The sequence below is a fragment of the Panulirus ornatus genome, chromosome 11, assembly GCF_036320965.1.
Source record: "Panulirus ornatus isolate Po-2019 chromosome 11, ASM3632096v1, whole genome shotgun sequence".
In the NCBI taxonomy this organism is placed as follows: domain Eukaryota; kingdom Metazoa; phylum Arthropoda; class Malacostraca; order Decapoda; family Palinuridae; genus Panulirus; species Panulirus ornatus.
The window spans coordinates 16,618,502-16,637,703 of record NC_092234.1 but is presented as its reverse complement, the minus strand read 5'-3'; the positions used below and the strand labels follow the sequence as shown (position 1 = coordinate 16,637,703).

General features: G+C 37.3%; 1 protein-coding gene across 1 annotated transcript; it reads right to left on the bottom strand.

Moving 5' to 3' along the window:
- Window positions 1-1,682: 1,682 nt before the first annotated feature.
- Rpn8 (regulatory particle non-ATPase 8) lies at window positions 1,683-18,762 on the bottom strand. The gene is made up of 6 exons (XM_071666672.1): window positions 18,472-18,762; window positions 13,318-13,403; window positions 11,765-11,950; window positions 8,197-8,298; window positions 3,215-3,367; window positions 1,683-2,814 (listed from the first exon to the last, which is right to left on the bottom strand). Exons 1-6 carry the CDS (start codon window positions 18,644-18,646, stop codon window positions 2,539-2,541), a joined length of 978 nt encoding a protein of 325 aa, XP_071522773.1. The 5' UTR covers window positions 18,647-18,762; the 3' UTR covers window positions 1,683-2,538.
- Window positions 18,763-19,202: the final 440 nt, after the last annotated feature.

Genomic DNA, 19,202 nt, shown 5'->3' with positions numbered 1-19,202 from the left:
TGTCCACAACCACTGGTCGGGACCACAGGTTTTAAATTGTTAGAATGCTGCGTATGCATCTATGTACAGAGAGTGCAAGGCAATCGAGTAGGAAGAGGTTGGCGTCTTCTTTATGGTAGTAATATCATGGCCATGAAGGATCTTGGTATATGTTAAAATTGTTTGTAGTGATGGGTGATATCCACAGTGCGAGCAGGTGAGAGTGACTGAAGTTTGTCTTGGGAGTGTGGCTTGTGATGGGTTGAGTTTTGAGTTGGGAGGTTGTTCAGTGCTTGTTGGATCATATCATTGTGCTGTGTTACAGTTTTTGCAGGTGAGGGGATATGTGAATAGATGTTACTGGTGAGTATGTGTGTGTGGGAGGGGAGGAGGGTATTTCTACATGTGGGTTATGGAGTGGTTTGGGTGGTTGGGGTCTAGGTGCTGTTGCGTAGAATTCAGTCGGTGCCAAGTGTTGAGGGGAGGCTGTACTGGGAGGATCTTTGTAGAAAAGCAGTGGTGCTGATAAACACTCACGCTCAGAAATGCATCCTTGGCCTTAATCAAGATACATCTGGAGAAAAATGGGAGAAGCCAGGCACAAATTCACTCACTCAGTCATGGAGACAACTGCTTGGATGCATAGGCCCTAGGTTGCCACAGACCTTGTAGCAGGATGTACAGCATTCCTCCCACTTATTCAATTCCATATATGTTGCATGCCATTTGAATCTTGATATTATATCTAATGACTCAAAATTTGATTTTGATGAATTTTCAAAACATATGATGCATAACTCATTATTGGAGTGAGGATTTAAGCTCTGAAATGACATACAATGTGGCACTGGAACTAGTGTCAATGTTGAAATTGACCAACTACATACCTGATTAAAGCTAAATCTTTTTTAAAATTCTGTCACTTGTTACAATTCAAGATGCTTCTCACATTTTTAGCATCAGCTATAAACATACTTAAGTAGGACTAAAGTTCTTTTAACTTTTCATTTACACATGTTACAAATATTAGCATCCTATCTGACATCACTTGTTACTCAAGCCCAATTTAAAAAGGCATCTCAGACATGGGGTATCTCATTCCTTGTCACTTACAAAATGATTGATCCATCAAAGGACATCCCATCCAATGCATTTTTGAAATACATTATTGTTTAATAATCTTGTGTGGGACATAGCTGAATGCATTTTGACAGTTAAGAGTGCATATTCCAACTAGCCATCTCTTTTCTATGTAAGTGGCCACTCTGTGGTAGAAGTTTACAAAGATCCATTAAATCTGGCCTCTTTCCCTCTAAACCCCTGTTGGCTCCCACTTTGGTGACTTTGCATGTTGCCCATTTATTTATTACTCGGACTTTTAAATAATTTGTAAACAATATTATCAGAGATACTTACCTGTAATTCAATGCATTTTCCCTTACTCTTACAATAGATACATTATTTTGCTCCTGCTGTTGGAGCTTGGTGCTGATCCCCTTTTCAACCATTTTCTAAACATCTTAGGTGGCCTGTCATGGATTTCTACAAAATGTTTTTTCCCCTCTCTTTTCTTTTTTGCATTCTTCCATATATATGAGGTGTTATAAATGAACCTTTCACTCAATGGCAGTAGCATAAGTACAAGTTGTTTAATCCAAACAATAAATAATTTAGATTTGGATAAGGTATGGATAATAAGTGGCTTTGTTATTTTACTATCAAATATGTATTATTTTCTATAACAGTATAGAAATCCACCAAGAAACTAACTTATTTTCCCTGAAAATTAATGTAAAATTTGGAACCCAAACATCTTCCTCAGATAAATAAAATATGCTGGCATCAGAGTGGCAGTCACCAAACACAAATTTAGCATTACTTACTTTTCATAAACCTTCAAAATAACACACCTTCAAAAGTTAATGGGAAAATTGGACACTGATATCCTATTAATATGCGTTAGTGCATGCTATACGATGTGATAGGCATACAAACATTAAAATTTATAATTCTATTGTTATCTGATGGCACAATTTCATGTTTATTCATTGTACATTAAGCATTGTCTGAAAATTTGTGAAACCTTTTTCAGAGAAAACCTTAAAATCTGAAATTTTAATACAAAACCAGCAATAAAGTACAGAATTCATATCAAAATGCATAGTCTACTTGTTAATCAAGTTATAGCATGCCCTTCAAAGATGACTTCTTACAACAAAGCTTTATTTGCATTTAGTCTCGTGAAGACTGGGTCTTGGGTGATATCCATCGTGGTACACTTTCCCATATTCCTTGATGAACTGTTTGTACAAAGTATAAATAGTCTTTTTAAGTATGCAAGTCATTACATATGTCCACACAATTTCAAGGCTTGTGTTTAAAACAGGTTCTTCTTCTGATCTATCTGATTATTGGGTTACGTCATTACTCTTCACACTGGTAAATGTATCTTCCATTTAAATTATGAATGCATCATATTATGAAACAAATCCTTATCATGTGTTTTTAATATAAATCTTTTATTTAATTACAGTACAGTATTATAACTTATTTCAATAACTATTTCTTATCATCACTTTTCTTATCTTCCTTAGAGTCTTCTTTCTTCTCCTTATCCCCATCCTTCTTTTCCTTGTCTTTGTCTTTGTCTTTATCTTTGCCTTCCTTCTTTTCAGCATCAGTATTGGCCAGCTTATTGTTGATGAGATTATGCAAAGCAATGACAGACCGGATGAGGGATGCCAAGTACACCACCAACATCTGGTCATTGGTCTTGACGTACAGAGACTTAACTAGTGCAGGGTTAGTTACATCTGGCAGGAGGTTAAACATGTCCTGTGAAGAAAGAAGCTATGGTTATGTCTGGCAAGAGGATGAGCATATGTTCAGGTAAATGCTATAGTATACATCAGATTTTCAGAAAGAAAAATTCTACACCTACCGAGAAAAACTATTGGAAGATAAGATTCAGTTAGGAAAGGGGGAAAAACATCAACAAAAGACTTCCTTTCACAACTAACTTAACTGGTTTGCACATAATATTCCTTCAAGACAACTGATTGTTTATCATAAAAGAGTATCTGACAAACTTTTACATGGCTAAAGCTAACACAATATCCCTCCATCATAAACCTTCACTATTTTGTCTTTTATTGTTTTAACATATGTAGAAAGTTTTTCATGTGCCACCTAGCTTTCTATAAAAGTAACATATACAAAAGACAAAATCTCTTACTTGTAGGTGATAAACAATGGTGTGGTTGACTGGTAAAGTTCCATCTACAACTTGTTTTAGGTAGTTTGCTACTTCACTCAGTTGTTTATGTAAACCACGCAGGCCGAGGAGTTGTGTTGTAATACGTTGTCCCAGGGACCCTACCACTGTGTCCTGCAACAAAACGGTACCTTGCAGATGCAGATAAATGTCTCCCAAACTTTTCACAGACATTTACTGGTTTACCTCCTCACTGTTAAATCCTTCTCTGCCTTAAAGGGGTTGGAATATACATATAAAGCATTACAAATTAAATAATAACTAATACCATCATCATCACTCCATTCTAAATTAAAAGGAATGGATCAGGTACAGTGTAACTGCAACATGACTCATCCTGCTTCCTCAAGTCAACCAATGAAAAGCAGGAATAGGCATACAGAATCTAATAAAGGACTGTGTGTGAGAGGGACTTGGGAGTCAATATCATTCCTACCCGAGAACCAGAGTCCCACATTTTAATAGTAAAGGAGTAAGAAACATGCAAAAGAGCCAAGGCTTGGAGGTGTCTTATGAAATAGGGTAGGTCCCAGTTGCTTGATGTCAGTCAAGTAAGCTCCTGGGAAGCAACCAGCCCTCGTCAATCAGTGCCACCTTTTTCATACAGCAATGGAAGGTGTACTCTCTTAGTTTGTTTACAAAAGGGAGGAAAAACTAACAGTAAACAGATATGTGAGTTGTGTTGTTCATGTAAGTGATGCAAGGGGAAAAGGCAAACAACACAGTGTTTGCTCACTGCATCACTATCACCACCTGCAAGCACTGAATGTAATATGAGACTTCGAGTTTATGATTAAATCTTCAAAAGCTTTCAATTTATGCTTTTCTTTGGTTAGGCAGCTGTAGCTTTTCAGTATCCGTGGCTCCTTTCCACCTATTATATAGTTTCGATCTCTGATCTAAATTTTTGCACTTTTTTCTCACTGGTAAGTGTTTAGTGTGTCTGCAGTCATCACACACCTATGCAGTTTTGCCAGTGTAATAAAGACAGCTCTGTTTACTTCAAATTATATATACTTATTGTCAAAATCAACTTTGCTAAATTCACCCAAAAAATGGCATCATTCTATGGGTGCAGCGATTTAGTATCCATAAATGTCAATAATTTTACTAGATCCCGATGAGTACAATGATACTATCTGATATGTTAATGCCATATATTAAGTCTACACTATTAGTGAAAATCAAATCATATTTGTTCTGGATGGTTCTACCACTGGCTGCATTTTATTAAGAGCTTGTTGCTTAATCAAACAGTTCTCTTTAAATGTAAATATTCAAATGTGCTACTTCCAGTGACTTTCTTAGCTACAGTACCATTTCCACCCTATGTGTGGTAGGTTGAAGTCACCTGCAAACATTATGTTTGGAATTGGGTTTCCAAATTTATTAAGGCAAGATTCTACATTTCTTAGTTGTTTGATAACTTTCTGCAGTCTCGAATCTGGTAGTGTCTCAAGTGAAGCAGTAACTAAGTTTTTATTTTCAATCTTGATAACTAAGATTCCACTTCATTTGAGGAATTCAGTAACTCATTGACATTAAAAAAGAAACTTTATCACACAATCCAATGCCTCCACATGTCCTTTCTATTGTGCCTCACCTATATAAAGTAAATGCAGGATTTTACTATCCATATAACCTTTGTGTAACATTATATGCCTTTATAAAGAAAAATATCCCTGGGGATAGGGGAGAAAGAATACTTCCCATACATTCCCCGTGGGTTGTAAAAGGCGGCTAAAGGGGGCGGGAGCAGGGGGCTAGAAACCCTCCCCTCCTTGTATTTAACTTTCTATAAGCGGAAACATAAGAAGGAGTCATGCGGGGAGTGCTCATCCTCCTTGAAGGCTCAGATTGGGGTGTCTAAATGTGTGTGGATGTAACCGAGAAAATAGGAGAGATAGGTTGTATGTTTGAGAATGGAACCGGGATCTTTTGGCTCTTGAGTGAAATGAAGCTCAAGGGTAAAAGGGAAGAGTGGTTTGGGAACGTTTTGGGAGAAAAGTCAGGGGTTGGTGAGAGGACAAGGGCAAAGGAAGGATTAGCACTACTAAAGCAGTTGTGGGAGTATGCAACTGAGTGTAAGAAAGTAAACTAGAATGATATGGGTAAAACTGAAAGTGGATGGAGAGATGGATTATCATTGGAGTCTATGCACCTGGTCATGAGCAGAAAGATCATGAGAGGCAAGTGTTTTGGAAGCAGCTGAGTGGGTGTGTTAGCAGCTTTGATGCACAAGACCAGGTTATAGTGATGGGTGATTTGAATGCAAAAGTGAGTAATGTGGCAGTTGAGGGTATAATTGGTGTACATGGGGAGTTCAGTGTTTTAAATGTAAATGGTTAAGAGCTTGTAGATTTGTGTGTTGAAAAAGGACTGGTGATTGGGAATATCTGGTTTAAAAAGAAAGATATACATAGGTATATGTATGTGAGGAGGAGAGATGGCCACAGAGCGTTACTGGATTACATGTTAATTGATAGGCACGTGAAAGAGAGACAACTGGAGGGATGTCTGATCATTATCTTGTGGAGGCGAAGGTGAAGATTTGTAGAGGTTTCCAGAAAAGAAGAGAGAATGCTGGGGTGAAGAGAATGATGAGAGTAAGTAAGCTTGAAAAGGAGACTTGTGTGAGAAAATACCAGGAGAGATTGAGTGCAGAGTTGAAAAAGGTGTGAGCAAATGACATAAGGGGTGTGGGGGAGGAATGGGATGTATTTAGGGAAGCAGCGATGGGTTGTGCAAAAGATGCTTGTGGCATGAGAAATGTGGGAGGTGGGCAGATTAGAAAGGGTAGCGAGTGGTGGGATGAAGGAGTAATAAGAATTGTTAGTGAAAGAGAAGAGACAGGAGTTTGGATGATTTTTACAGGCAAGTAGTGCAAATGACTGGAAGATGTATAAAAGAAAGATGCAGGAGGTCAAGAGAAAGGTGCAAGGGATGAAAAAGAGGGCAAATGAGAGTTGGGGTGAGAGAGTATCATTAAATTTTAGGGAGAATAAAAAGATGTTTTGGAAGGAGGTAAATAAAGTGCATAAGACAAGAGATCAAATGGGAACATCGGTAAAGGGGCTAATAGGGAGGTAATAACAAGTAGTGGTAGATGGAATGAGTATCAGATTAGGAAAGAGCAGTGTGGTTTCAGAAGTGGTAGAGGATGTGTGGATCAGGTGTTTATTTTGAAGAATGTATGTGAGAAATACTTAGAAAAACAGATGAATTTGTATGATGCATTTATGAATCTGGAGACGGCATATGATAGGGTTGACAGAGATGCTTTGTGGAAGGTATTAAGAGTATATGCGGTGGGAGGCAAGTTGCTAGAAGCAGTGAAAAGTTTTTACCAAGGATGTAAGGCATGTGTACGAGTAGGAAGAGAAGAAAGTGATCAGTTCCCAGTGAATGTTATTTTGCGGCAGGGGTGCGTGATGTCCCTATGGTTGTTTAATTTGTTTATAGATAGGGTGGTTAGGGAGGTGAATGCAAGAGAAGGGCAAGTATGCAGGGAAATGAGTCAGTTGTTGTTCCCTGATGATACAGTGCTGGCAGCTGATTTGGGTGAGAAACTGCAGAAGTTGGTGACTGAGTTTGGGAAAGTGTGTGAAAGAGGAAAGCTGAGAGTAAATGTGAATAAGAGCAAGGTTATTAGGTTCAGTTGGGTTGAGGGACTAGTTAACTGGAGGTAAGTTTGAATGGAAGAAAACTGGAGGAAGTGAAGTGTTTTAGTTATCTGGGAGTGGACTTAGCAGTGGATGGAACCATGGATGTAGAAGTGAGTCACAGGGTGGGGGGAGGGGGTGAAGGTTCTGAGAGCATTGAAGAATGGGTATGTTTGAAGGAATAGTGGTTCCAACAATGTTATATGGTTGCGAGGCATGGGCTATAGGTAGGGCTGTGCGGAGGAGGGTGGATGTGCTGAAAATGAAATGCTTGGACAACATGTGGTGTAAGGTGGTTTGATCAAGTAAGTAATGAAAGGGTAAAAGAGATGTGTGGTAATAAAAAGAGAGTGGTTTAGAGAGCAGAAGTGGGTGAAATAGTTTGGACACATGGAGAGAGTGAGTGAGGAAAGATTGACAAAAAGGATACATGTATCAGAAGTAGTGGAAACGAGGAAAACTAGGAGACCAAATTGGGTGGAAGGATGTAGTGAATAAGATTTTGAGCAATCAGGGCCTGAACATACAGAAGGGTGAAAGGCGTGCAAAGAATAGAGTGAACTGGAATATGGTACACCAGGGTCGATGTGCTGTCAATGGACTGAACCAGGGTGTGTGAAGTGTCTGGGGTAAACCATGGAAAGTTTTGTGGGGCCTGGATGTCAAAAGGGAGCTGCGGTTTTGGTGAATTACTCATGACAGCTAGAGACTGAGTGTGAACAAATGTGGCCTTTGTTGTCTTTTCCTAGTGCTACCTCGCTCGAGCACAGGGGGAGGGGTGCTATTTCATGTGTGGTGGGGTGGTGAACGGAATGGATGAAGGCAGCAAGTATGAATATGTACAGGTGTGTATATATGTATATGTCTGTGTATGTATATGTATGTATACGTGAAGTGTATGGGTATGTATATGTGCATACGTGGGCATCTGTGTATATACATGTGTATGTGGGTGGGTTGGGCCATTCTTTCACCTGTTTCCTTGCGGTACCTCGCTAACGCGGGTGACAGCATCTAAGTATAATAATAATAATGACTATAATAAAGAAAATCAATAAATACTAAGTATATCACAAAGAAATAAACAGTATGGGAAGCAGTATCAGTTAATGGATTATGTGTATGCTGACATCTTTTCAACTTTTGAATAAACTTTTCACTACAAATATGTTTGTGCTCCAAGTTAAACAAACTAAACTTCACTACATTTCACACAGCACTAATCCCTATCTAGGTTTCACCTGACCTAACCCTAGCTTAGTCCTTTTAAGATCTACCCACCTTAATGTCTCTGAGCAGGTGTTCCACACCAACCTCTTCAGCCTCCTCAGCACCAATTTCACTTGCTACATGCTCAAAAGTCTTCGTTGTAGGTGTACCATCCTGGAAGTATAAGCGCATAATAGTAAGAAAACATATTTTCTCTTTCTATACATCCTTGCCTTTCCTGCTTTAGCAAGACTGGCATTCGGAACAGATGACAAGGCCTTTTAAGGAAAATCCTCACATGGCTTATTCTGTTCTTACTTTCAAAATGTGATAATACATGAGGAGAGAATTTCTAGTGCCCTCGTCCACTCTCATAACCAAGTGGCATTAGAAACAGATGACAAGAGTTAAGAGTTTCCAGTGCCCTCCCTCACTCTCATAACAAATAATAATGCATGTTAATAATTACTGCAGAAAAGTGTGCTGAGACAATATCCAACAACTTTCAACTGCAGAGAAATAAAACATTCTGTTAGTGTACAATTTAATTTACAATATTTCAAACATCTCTTTCACCATAAATATGTTTGTTGGAAATAGCATATAAATAAATCAAATACAGAGAGAAGGAATTATGCGCAACGAATATCTGCAAAGCCTAGGTACTGATACCATTCAATTTTAAAGAAAATATTTGCAAAGCCAAGGTACTGATACCAATCAATTTTAAAGCAAGCCAATTCTCATAAATCTTTGTGGTAAATATTCATAATGTCACAGGGATAATATGGATACCTTGGCTACAAACAATATTCATATTTATTATACATACATACTTTATTTATGGTTTCTATTTACATATATTTACACTAGAATTACTTCCTAAAATTCAGTCTCAAGTTGTCAATGGGCTGCTCAATGTAACCAGCAATACATATGTAACATGCTGGCAAGCTGTTCAAAATAAACCAACAAAAACAAGTGCTCATATGATACTCTAGACACATTTTATGCAGGTCTTCATATGATAACTTTGGGTGTTTAACCCTTAAACAGAAAGATTTTGCTCATGATCCACCTCATAAGCTCGAGTTTAAGATACCAAAAATTACTTTTTCCTCACAGAATGTCTACATTATTCGCTATTAAAGATAATATTGCTGTGAGAGGATGGGGGAAGACCCATGCTTGTAGCATTTATGATTCTTATCCATGTAAAGATACAATAATTTTTCCATGTATGACTGCAATATTTATGATTTTAAAATGTGATTTCATACTTGTACATACATATCTAATTTGCCTTTTATATAGTTTTAAGTCAGATTTTTTCACATTTATAAATGATTTACATTAGCAGAACAATTTACAAGAATAAGTGAACAAATAACTAATGTATTTTTTATTTTCTTATTATACTTTGTCGCTGTCTCCCCTATTAACGAGGTAGCGCAAGGAAACAGACGAAAGAATGGCCCAACCCACCCACATACATGTCCACACACGCACATATACATACCTATACATCTCAATGTATACATATATATCATATATATACAAACACTGACATACACATATATACACATGTACATAATTCATAGTCTGCCCTTATTCATTCCCGTCGTCACCCCGCCACACATGAAATGACAACCACCTCCCCCCCACATGTGTGCGAGGTAGCACTAGGAAAAGACAACAAAGGCCACATTTGTTCACACTCAGTCTCAAGCTGTCATGTATAATGCCCCAAAACCACAGCTCCCTTTCCACATCCAGGCCTCACAAAACTTTCCATGGTTTACCCCAGACGCTTCACATGCCCTGGTTCAATCCATTGACAGCACGTCGACCCTGGTATACCACATCATTCCAATTCGCTCTATTCCTTGCACGCCTTTCACCCTCCTGCATGTTCAGGCCCCGATCACTCAAAATCTTTTTCACGCCATCTTTCCACCTCCAATTTGGTCTCCCACTTCTCCTAGTTCCCTCTACCTCTGACACATATATCCTCTTTGTCAATTTTTCCTCATTCATTCTCTCCATGTGACCAAACCATTTCAAAACATCCTCTTATGCTCTCTCAACCACACTCTTTTTATTACCACACATCTCTCTTACCCTTTCATTACTTATTCGATCAAACCACCTCACACCACATATTGTCCTCAAACATATCATTTCCAGCACATCCACCCTCCTCCACACAACTCTATCTATAGCCCACACCTCACAACCATATAACATTGTTGAAACCACTATTCCCTCAAACATACCCATTTTTGCTTTCCAAGATAACATTCTCGACTTCCATTCATTTTTCAACGCTCCCAGAACTTTTGCCCCCTCCCCCACCCTATGATTCACTTCCGCTTCCATGGTTCCATCTGCTGCCAAATCCACTCCCAGATATCGAAAACACTTCCTCCAGTTATCTCCCAATTGACTTGTCCTTCATCCCTACTGTACCTAATAACCTTGCTCTTATTCACATTTACTCTCAGCTTTCTTCTTTCACACACTTTACCAAACTCAGTCACCAGCTTCTGCAGTTTCTCACCCCAGTCAGCCACCAGCGCTGTATCATAAGTGAACAACAACTGACTCACTTCCCAAGCTCTCTCTTTCCAAAACTCTTGCATTCACCTCCCTAACAACCCCATCCATAAACAAATTAAACAACCATGGAGACGTCACGCACCCCTGCCACAAACCAACATTCAATGAGAACCAATCACTTTCCTCTCTTCCTACTCGTACACATGCCTTACATCCTCAATAAAAACTTTTCACTGCTTCTAACAACTTGCCTCCCACACTAATGTGGCCTTGGTTGTCTTTTCCTAGTGCTACCTTGCCTGCATGTGGGGGGAGGGGGTTGTCATTTCATGTGTGGCAGGGTGGCGATGGGAATGAATAAAGGCAGCAAGTATGAATTATGTACATGTATATATATGTATATGTCCGAGTATGTATATATATGTATACGTTGAAATGTATAAGTATGTACGTGTGTGTGTGGATGAGTACGGATATACATGTGTTTGTGGGTGGGTTGGGCCATTCTTTTGTCTGTTTCCTTGCGGTACCTCGCTAACGTGGGAGACAGCAACAAAGTATAATAATAATAATAACAACAAAACTATTCTTTTACTCTAAGACTAAATCCCGTGGTTAAAAATGACAGCTGGCTTCCCATCCAGATGACGTACAGTATATACACTCTTCTGTCCTGTAGGTAAGTGATTTGTATGATTTTTTTCCAGCTGTGGTAGCATGCTGCTAGTGACATCTATGGATAATTGGTGGAAACAAACATCAGCTGGGATTTTAAACAAAGTTGGAAACTTTAATTCATTAAGTGACAACAGTAGCATGATTTTAACAATCAACACACAAAAAAGGGAGCACTTCATGGGTTAAGGGGTTAATGGAAATTCTTTATCCACACCTATTACATCTTCGGTTTTCCCTGACACCTTTCCTACATTTGTTTACTTCTTTCAAGAGTAGTTATTTCTTTGTAGCTATGCTATAAAGTCCTTTCATACAAATGCTGTAGATTCAGTCAACATATGCAGTAACATAAATTATTGTAAAAAATAATATAAAAATGGAAGTAATTCAAAAGTACACTTACATCATGAACTTCCTCTACACTGTAGTAGGCTTCTGTCGGAAGACCAATATTTGAAGCATGAGCATCAATTATCACCAGAACTGAATTACCACAATGCCGCTTTACAAGGTCATTTATGGCAATATCATTCTGGCAGAGTTTAGGTCCTGTGTGGTACCAACCAACAATTTTCTCACGAGCATTCACCTAATGAGAGAAGATAAAATCAACTATTTTTCCACATTACTCCATTATAAAAAAAAATTAAGCTATTTCACTACATTATTTTCCTGACTGATTAAAGACAATACAAGGGGAAGATAGGTTCACAGAGTGCAGTATTTAAGTATGAAATGTAAAGATTGATGAATGTGTAAAAGCAAGTTGGGAGTTAGGCATCTTTGTTGTACCTACATGCAGGTTTGGGGCTGGCAATCCCAGTTTCTAGAATATTAATATCTACCCAAGATACATACCTGAATGCCTTTGACCCACCCCATGTAAATGGAATTAATACAGCAGAAAGACGGATGTTTCATACACTACTAAGTGTAAGACTGATCTAGTAAACATGTTATAAGTGGGAAAATTAATAAATACCTGTAGTAGGTAGAGTATTACCTTCAGGGTAATTCAATAAATATGAGGTACAGTATTGCCTTCTGGGTGACTAAGTAAATTTTAGGTACAGTGTTACTTTTTATCTTGAAATATCTCAAAAGGGTGGCTTATAATTAAATATTCCCTGTAATTGCTACATACATCCTTAGCACCTTTCCCTCTAAATAAAGTAACAATAATTACTTTCACCCAATCCTCAGGCAACCTTCTGTTAAAATGCTCAATCAAACTGCTTCCCCTCTATCACACTTTCTCCACATTTCAGCGTTTCAGTTGTAATCCCATCCACTCCAGGTGCCTTTCCTACCTTCATCCTCATTATTGCCCTTCTTACCTCCCTTTTTGCTATAGGCTACTGCACTTGTATCCTCCTCCTTACCTCCTTCATACCCATGCATGTAACAACTGCTGCCTCCCTTTCTCCCACATTCATTAGTTCTTCAAAATACTTTCCAGCTTCCTTTCACTTCCTTCTTTTGATTCAGCAATTCCCCTCCTTACTTCTCGCATCACCATGTCTATTCTTACATCCACCTCTTTCCTTTTTCACCTCCTTCCAATACAGTTTCTTATTATCCTGAAATTTCTCATTTAACTTTCTTCCAAAAATCTTCATCTACTCTCCTTTCCTCTATCAGCTTCTTAACATTCTGCTTACATACTTTGTATTCTTCCCTCCTCTTTTCCTGAACTTCTACTAGTACATTCCTATCAAGCAACCACCACATGCCTTTTTCTTCTCTCCCTCAGCATTTCTAATCTCTTCTGTCCACGAGAAACAAATAAACTAAAGGCCTATACAAGAAGTTAAGAGAAGTTTTCTCACATTAATAACATTCCAGGCATTAAGTTACCAGTGACTGAGTGAAACAAAATAAACACATCTCAAACAAATAAAATATCATTTAACTAAAATTCTCTTGTGCAAAGGAAGTGTCACAACAATTTCTTACCTTTTTAAACATGTTGTACATATTTTCTAAGTAGTCATGGTCAAGGAACCAAACTGATTTGTCCTTTTCATCTTCATCAAAAGGAACTGAAAATGAAAAAAAAGAGGAACAATAAATTTTCTTATCAGCTTCTACAATTAATATCAGGCTTCAAATATACAAACTTGGTAGTTTAACTTCATGCTGTATTATTACTTTGTACATGTTTATAAACACTAATGTTGACAAATATAATATAGTTATACAAAATAATCCTGATGCAAAAGATCTACATATATAATGCATCATAAGCAATGCTGTAAGTGTAAAATTAGTGCTGGGAATGAAACCATAATTCAGACTCTATAAAAACAAAAAAGGAGAGGGAGAGAGCCAAACATTCACCTTAATGACATTTAATGCAGGTTAACTGATCACCACCAGGTTGGGAAACTTCATCTTTTCTTAATTCATCATATGTGGTCACCATTTCCCACCTTACGTAGAGCCAGGAACACACAAACAAGAGGTCCATTTGCTCACCACCACCATCTTACTGTCATGTATAATGAAATGAAAACATAGCAGAACATCCACAGTCAAGCCACACAAACTAAACTGATTTCCCATGACCATAACATTTGACCTAGTTCAGCACACTGCATGCACACTATATAACAAACCCATTTGATTTATTCTATCTCAAGCACTTCTCTTCCCCTCACGAATGTTCAGGCCATGATACCTCACAGCATCTTACACTCTATCCTTTCAATGTTTTCTTTGTAGTATTAGATATCAAAGAAGGCAAGTCATACCAGAAATGGGAAGAGAACAGAAATGAAATCATGCAACCTAACTGAGACAGAAGAAAACATGGAAAATCAATAACAAACCAGCTCTGAACAAGAAACTGAACAATATGATTAAAAAAAAAAGTTCAAAATCCAGCAGATGACAAGAATAGGCACGATGAATCCATGGGAGATCAAGTAAAGTAATACATAATGTCTGATAAATGTAAACCCTAGAATCAAAATCACAGCAATAAATACACTAAGAACACCAAAGTCCTGTTCAACATGACGGAAATATGGCTCAATTGGTAAGTGGGAGATGAAGCAAACCTTGATCAGTTTCAAACATTCAGAGCAGACGGAATCAAAATTCAAAAAAGGTGTGGCAGTATGTATATATCCTTATACTCTAAAGGAAATCAGACAAAGAAGATGAGCGGTAATGCAAACTAATTACGTTAAGCCTATCAGTTATAAATAAAGGAAATAAGTATCATTCAGACCACAAAGACCAAGCTAAATGACTACAGACATGATAACAAAAGCTGAAGAAATACCACAGGGACAAGAGACCAAATGTGATAATTATATGGATGGGTGACCTTATCTTTCATTTCAATGAATGTCAGGAAAAAGTATACTATGGATGACACTTTTCAGATGTACGAGTGAATTATACAGAACTATCAGACCACAAAAATCATTGAAACATTTACTATATAATGCAGCAGTGAATATGAACAAGATACAACTGAGGAAAAAAACAGACTGAGTGTGCATAAATTTTCACAATGAAAAATCAAATTGGAAAGCAATTACTGAAAGGATTTTAATTACACACTGAAATGGAATCTTTATAGGCAATATCTCAACAGCAAACAGAGAAGGACAATATAAGAAAATAAGACAAATAATCAGTGGGCTAGCACCACACAAAATGAATTGTGTAAAACTGAAGATACCACCAAGTGATTGATAAATGGATGAACAAAAGAAACTTAGGAAAATGTACAAAGTGAGCAAAAATCTAACAGCCTAATGAGAAATTAAAGAACATAGGAGTAGAAATAATAAAATCACACAGAAGAAAAAAACAAAAACAAAGAGTTATACAAAGCTATGGGACCAGATGGACTCCCAGAAAGGTGATATAATCAAAGCTGCCAATCAGCCCATGGACCAGATGAAAACCCAGCCAGAGTGATATAATCAAAACCACCAATCAGCTCAGGGACCAGATGATGATATAATCAAAGCCACCGATCAGCTCAGGGACCAGATGGAATCTCGGCCATCTTCCTCAGAGTGAAAACTGCAACAGCATAAGCAATGATTTTACTCAAGGTAAAGTCTGGACAATACCACTCTTTCTGAGAGTGATAAAGGACATATATTAGCACATCTAATCAAGAAAAACTACATAAATGAAGGCCAACACAGATTTGTACCAGGAAAAATTACATAGACCCAATAATTAATCCATTATGATGACAGTAGCTAGTATAATCAAGAAAAGAAAATGAATATATTTTTCTAAATTTTGCAAATGCCTCTGACAAAGCAAACTACATATAATTCTTAAGAAAATGAATAAATATAACATTATGGGTAATATAAGTTAGTTTACAGTTTGTTTATGTAACTAGCTCAAAGTAGTATCAGAAAGAATCATGTCAGATGATGTCTTATCTGGGGTACCACAAGGAACAATGGTAGCCAGTTTTTTTCATAGCCAGTTTTTTCAAAGTAAAGATATCAGACATAAAGAGAAGTGAAAGAAACCAGAGTACAGAGCTCTACTAGTGCCATACGAGAAAGCAATATTACTGTATCAGAAGCTGACCAAATGGAGATGCACACAGACCTAGACACAATATCCAAATGGGCAGAAGTGAGTCTGATGATTTCTAATGAAGATTATTTGGGCATGTAAGTTATAGAACAATTAAGAACACTTCTATAACACTGTATAAAGGTCTAACTGCAGGGAAAATAGGATTTCCCCCAAATGTAAAAGATTTAAGGGTCTTGAATAAGAAACTACAATTTAGAGAACATATTAAGGAGACTGCATTATCGAGCCAAGTTGAAAGTCAAGTTGAAAGTGGTATGATCTTAAAAATTCTTTATGGATAAGTACCAGTAAAAATGTTTAACGTATACTTAAGAAGATGGACAGAGATCTTTTCAATTGTGTGAATGTTTCTGTGTGTTTTTATGTAAGTACTGGAGTAAATAATAAAACGTAATAAAACAATCATTCAATGCATTATCACACAAATATAAATATAGTAATAAGGATTTGAGAGCAGCAATGATAAGAAAAAAAAAAAAATACAAGTAATGATATCACAGCACATTTAATAATCAAACTGTATCATCATCTTCAGAGGCAATGGAGATATGGAAAATGGTGGAATTCACCCACATTCTGTATAAAAAGCAAGTACACCATAACACTTCATAAAAATGAAGTGGGTCAACATCAAGATGTTTTTAGCATTGACTGCTACTTTACCAATATGCTCTTATCACATGTCACATATTTCCAAATTAAGGTGCAAAATAACTCATTTCTTGGTTGTTTTATTATTCTTAATATAGTTTCACTGCATCAGGGAGAAATAGCTTTTTAATTCTATTATTTTGCCGTTTAATATTTACCACTAAACCAGTGAATAAGTAGTGAAGTCTTCACCCTCACACCCCTGGCTGATTAGGTCAGTGGTCGACCAATCTGATGGATACCGTAGCCCACAGACCCAGATATCCCTCACAGCCTAGAAGGTTGGGTACACTTTATAGATACTTGTTTAGTGCACTCTAAAACTTCTCTACTGTGCATTCCCCTCTGTTTCTAACGATAAGAGGAAAGGCACTGAAGAGTCTTGGGCCTCTGATGTTTAAAGTGTCCTCTCTTTTTGGGCATATAAAGCCACTGGATTTTATAGGTAGCATTCTGCAAAGTCTTCTAAGCCTATAGTGTAAGTCAGATGTTATTTCAGGATGTAAGGTGGGTACACTACCTTCTAGGATTTTCCCAGTAAAGACAATGGTATGCCTCTCCTGTCTGCATTCCATGGAATATAGCCTCTGGAGATTTCAGCCATTCCCTGTTACTTTCATTAACACAATAATATGGGCTGTGAAAGATCTCTGAACACTTTCTAAATGCAATTTCACCTTGTTTGTCAGATTGATCTGGTGAATTTTCTTTTACTGGCCACACAAGATTTCATTCTTTTTAGCGAGAATTGTTATACCAACCCATTTGAATACAACTGGGTAATTTGGATCGCATGCACTGATATTCCAGTACATTTTGGCTAATTTCAGGATTCTGTTGTACCATGCTATTGATACATAGCCCTCATGCTTAATGAAAGTGCTATCAAACCATTCCCTGTTCTCTGTACAATTTATATAAGCTTTTAACCCACTATTTCCCTTTCCTTAATGGCAATACCTTATAAAAGGCTTCAGTTCTATGGAAAAGGCGGAAAAACAAGTAATTAACTACACTTTATGAAAATTGTAATGAGTAGAATCCAATGGTACCACGTTCATTAAAATTTATCCTCTTAACTTTTTCATAATAGATGCTCCAATTACAGACAAGGCTGGGCATTACCTGAAATAGAGAGAGATTAATTTAAGGGAAAAAGAAGAGATGAAGACTTACTTTACAAATTTTTTGGAAATGAAAAACCTATTTTTTCAAAAGTGCCAAGTCATACTTATTGGGTAGAGTTTCAAAACTTCGAGGTGTATAGAAAGAGATGCAGAAAAAGAAATAAATCATAATGACCCAAGCTTAGATTGCTAATGAGCACATAGTAATCATGTGATGTAGTACCTTGTTGAGTACTGCATAGAATAATTAATAGTAGGGTCGTACATACAAGCAGCCAGCTCTAGGGAGCAAAAACCAAAACAGTATCTATAGAAGAGGATTAGTAAACTAAAATTGCAACACTGGACAAGTTGGACTGAATTTTATGGTTAGTCTGGAAGTGTTGAAAAGTCTGACAGCTTTTGACTCAAATCTGTCGAGGAAGGATGGAGAGCTAGAATTATCCCAGTACTCCACATAAAAAGGACGAATCACACCATTCTAGAAACACCTACTCGGAAGACAAGAAAGTTTAACGTATGCCCTGTCGTTTGATAAACTACTGTATCATGCTCCACAATATTTTACTATTCTAATGTATATGTTCTACACTAGCACTACAAGGCAAACTCACTCGATGTGGAACTATAGATGTATTGCCGGATATTATCAAAACAATTGCTAAGCTTGACCTGAAAACAGCATAGGCCAGTAGGACCAACTCATATCAATAATGCAGCCTATACAATGGAGAAGTAACTTTACCTGCATAAGAGTTGGAAACGTCCAGCACACCTTTGGACCGCCAAGAACCCAGGAGAACTCCCACAACTCTTTTGGTGCTCCCAATTTTGGACATTCGCGTGAAATGATCCACCACGCTCAAAAGCACGAGCGGGTGTACCACTACCTTGTTAACAGGTAACGATTCCGAAGCCATTGTCAGTATTATCTTGCCTTATAACTTGGAAAGTCTACCACAACAAGTTGAAAGTCTACCACAACAAGTTTGCTTTGAGTCGTCACCGCGTTGAACCCTTGACTTCCCGGCTGATATTGCTCATGACAACAACAACTGTGTGTATTTATTCCACTCTCACAGTAATTGTATTCTTTATTTACTATATCAATAAGGATGTATGTATTATTTTCTTTTACTTCAGTGTAATATATCAAGTCAATAGTTTACATATGAGAGATCCTTCCTCAATACACCAATAAGAATAAGCTTTGTTGTTAAGATTATATTCTATTGGTCTTTGGAATGAATATGAATTTTCATTGGACGACCGTATTCTAACTTCTTTCTCATTGGTCGATTGTGTTACTTACATATGTCAAACCCAAAGAAAATGGGTAACTAGTGAATATTACACCAATAGTACGAAATTTCACGAATGAGATATTATTCTCAGTATCTCCTAATACTTTTATAAAGTATTTTCAATTGTCAAATAATGCAGTAGATGATTAAGGTATTGATACGTATTGGAGGA

Excerpts from the sequence above, each read along its gene's own strand:
- Rpn8 (XM_071666672.1), bottom strand. The coding sequence starts at position 18,646 with ATGGCTTCGGAATCGTTACCTGTTAACAAGGTAGTGGTACACCCGCTC. Across the intron at positions 8,299-11,764 it reads GTGTAGAGGAAGTTCATGAT|GATGGTACACCTACAACGAA; the intron begins GTAAGTGTACTT and ends TTATACTTCCAG. Across the intron at positions 3,368-8,196 it reads ACCTGCTCAGAGACATTAAG|GACACAGTGGTAGGGTCCCT; the intron begins GTGGGTAGATCT and ends GTTTTGTTGCAG.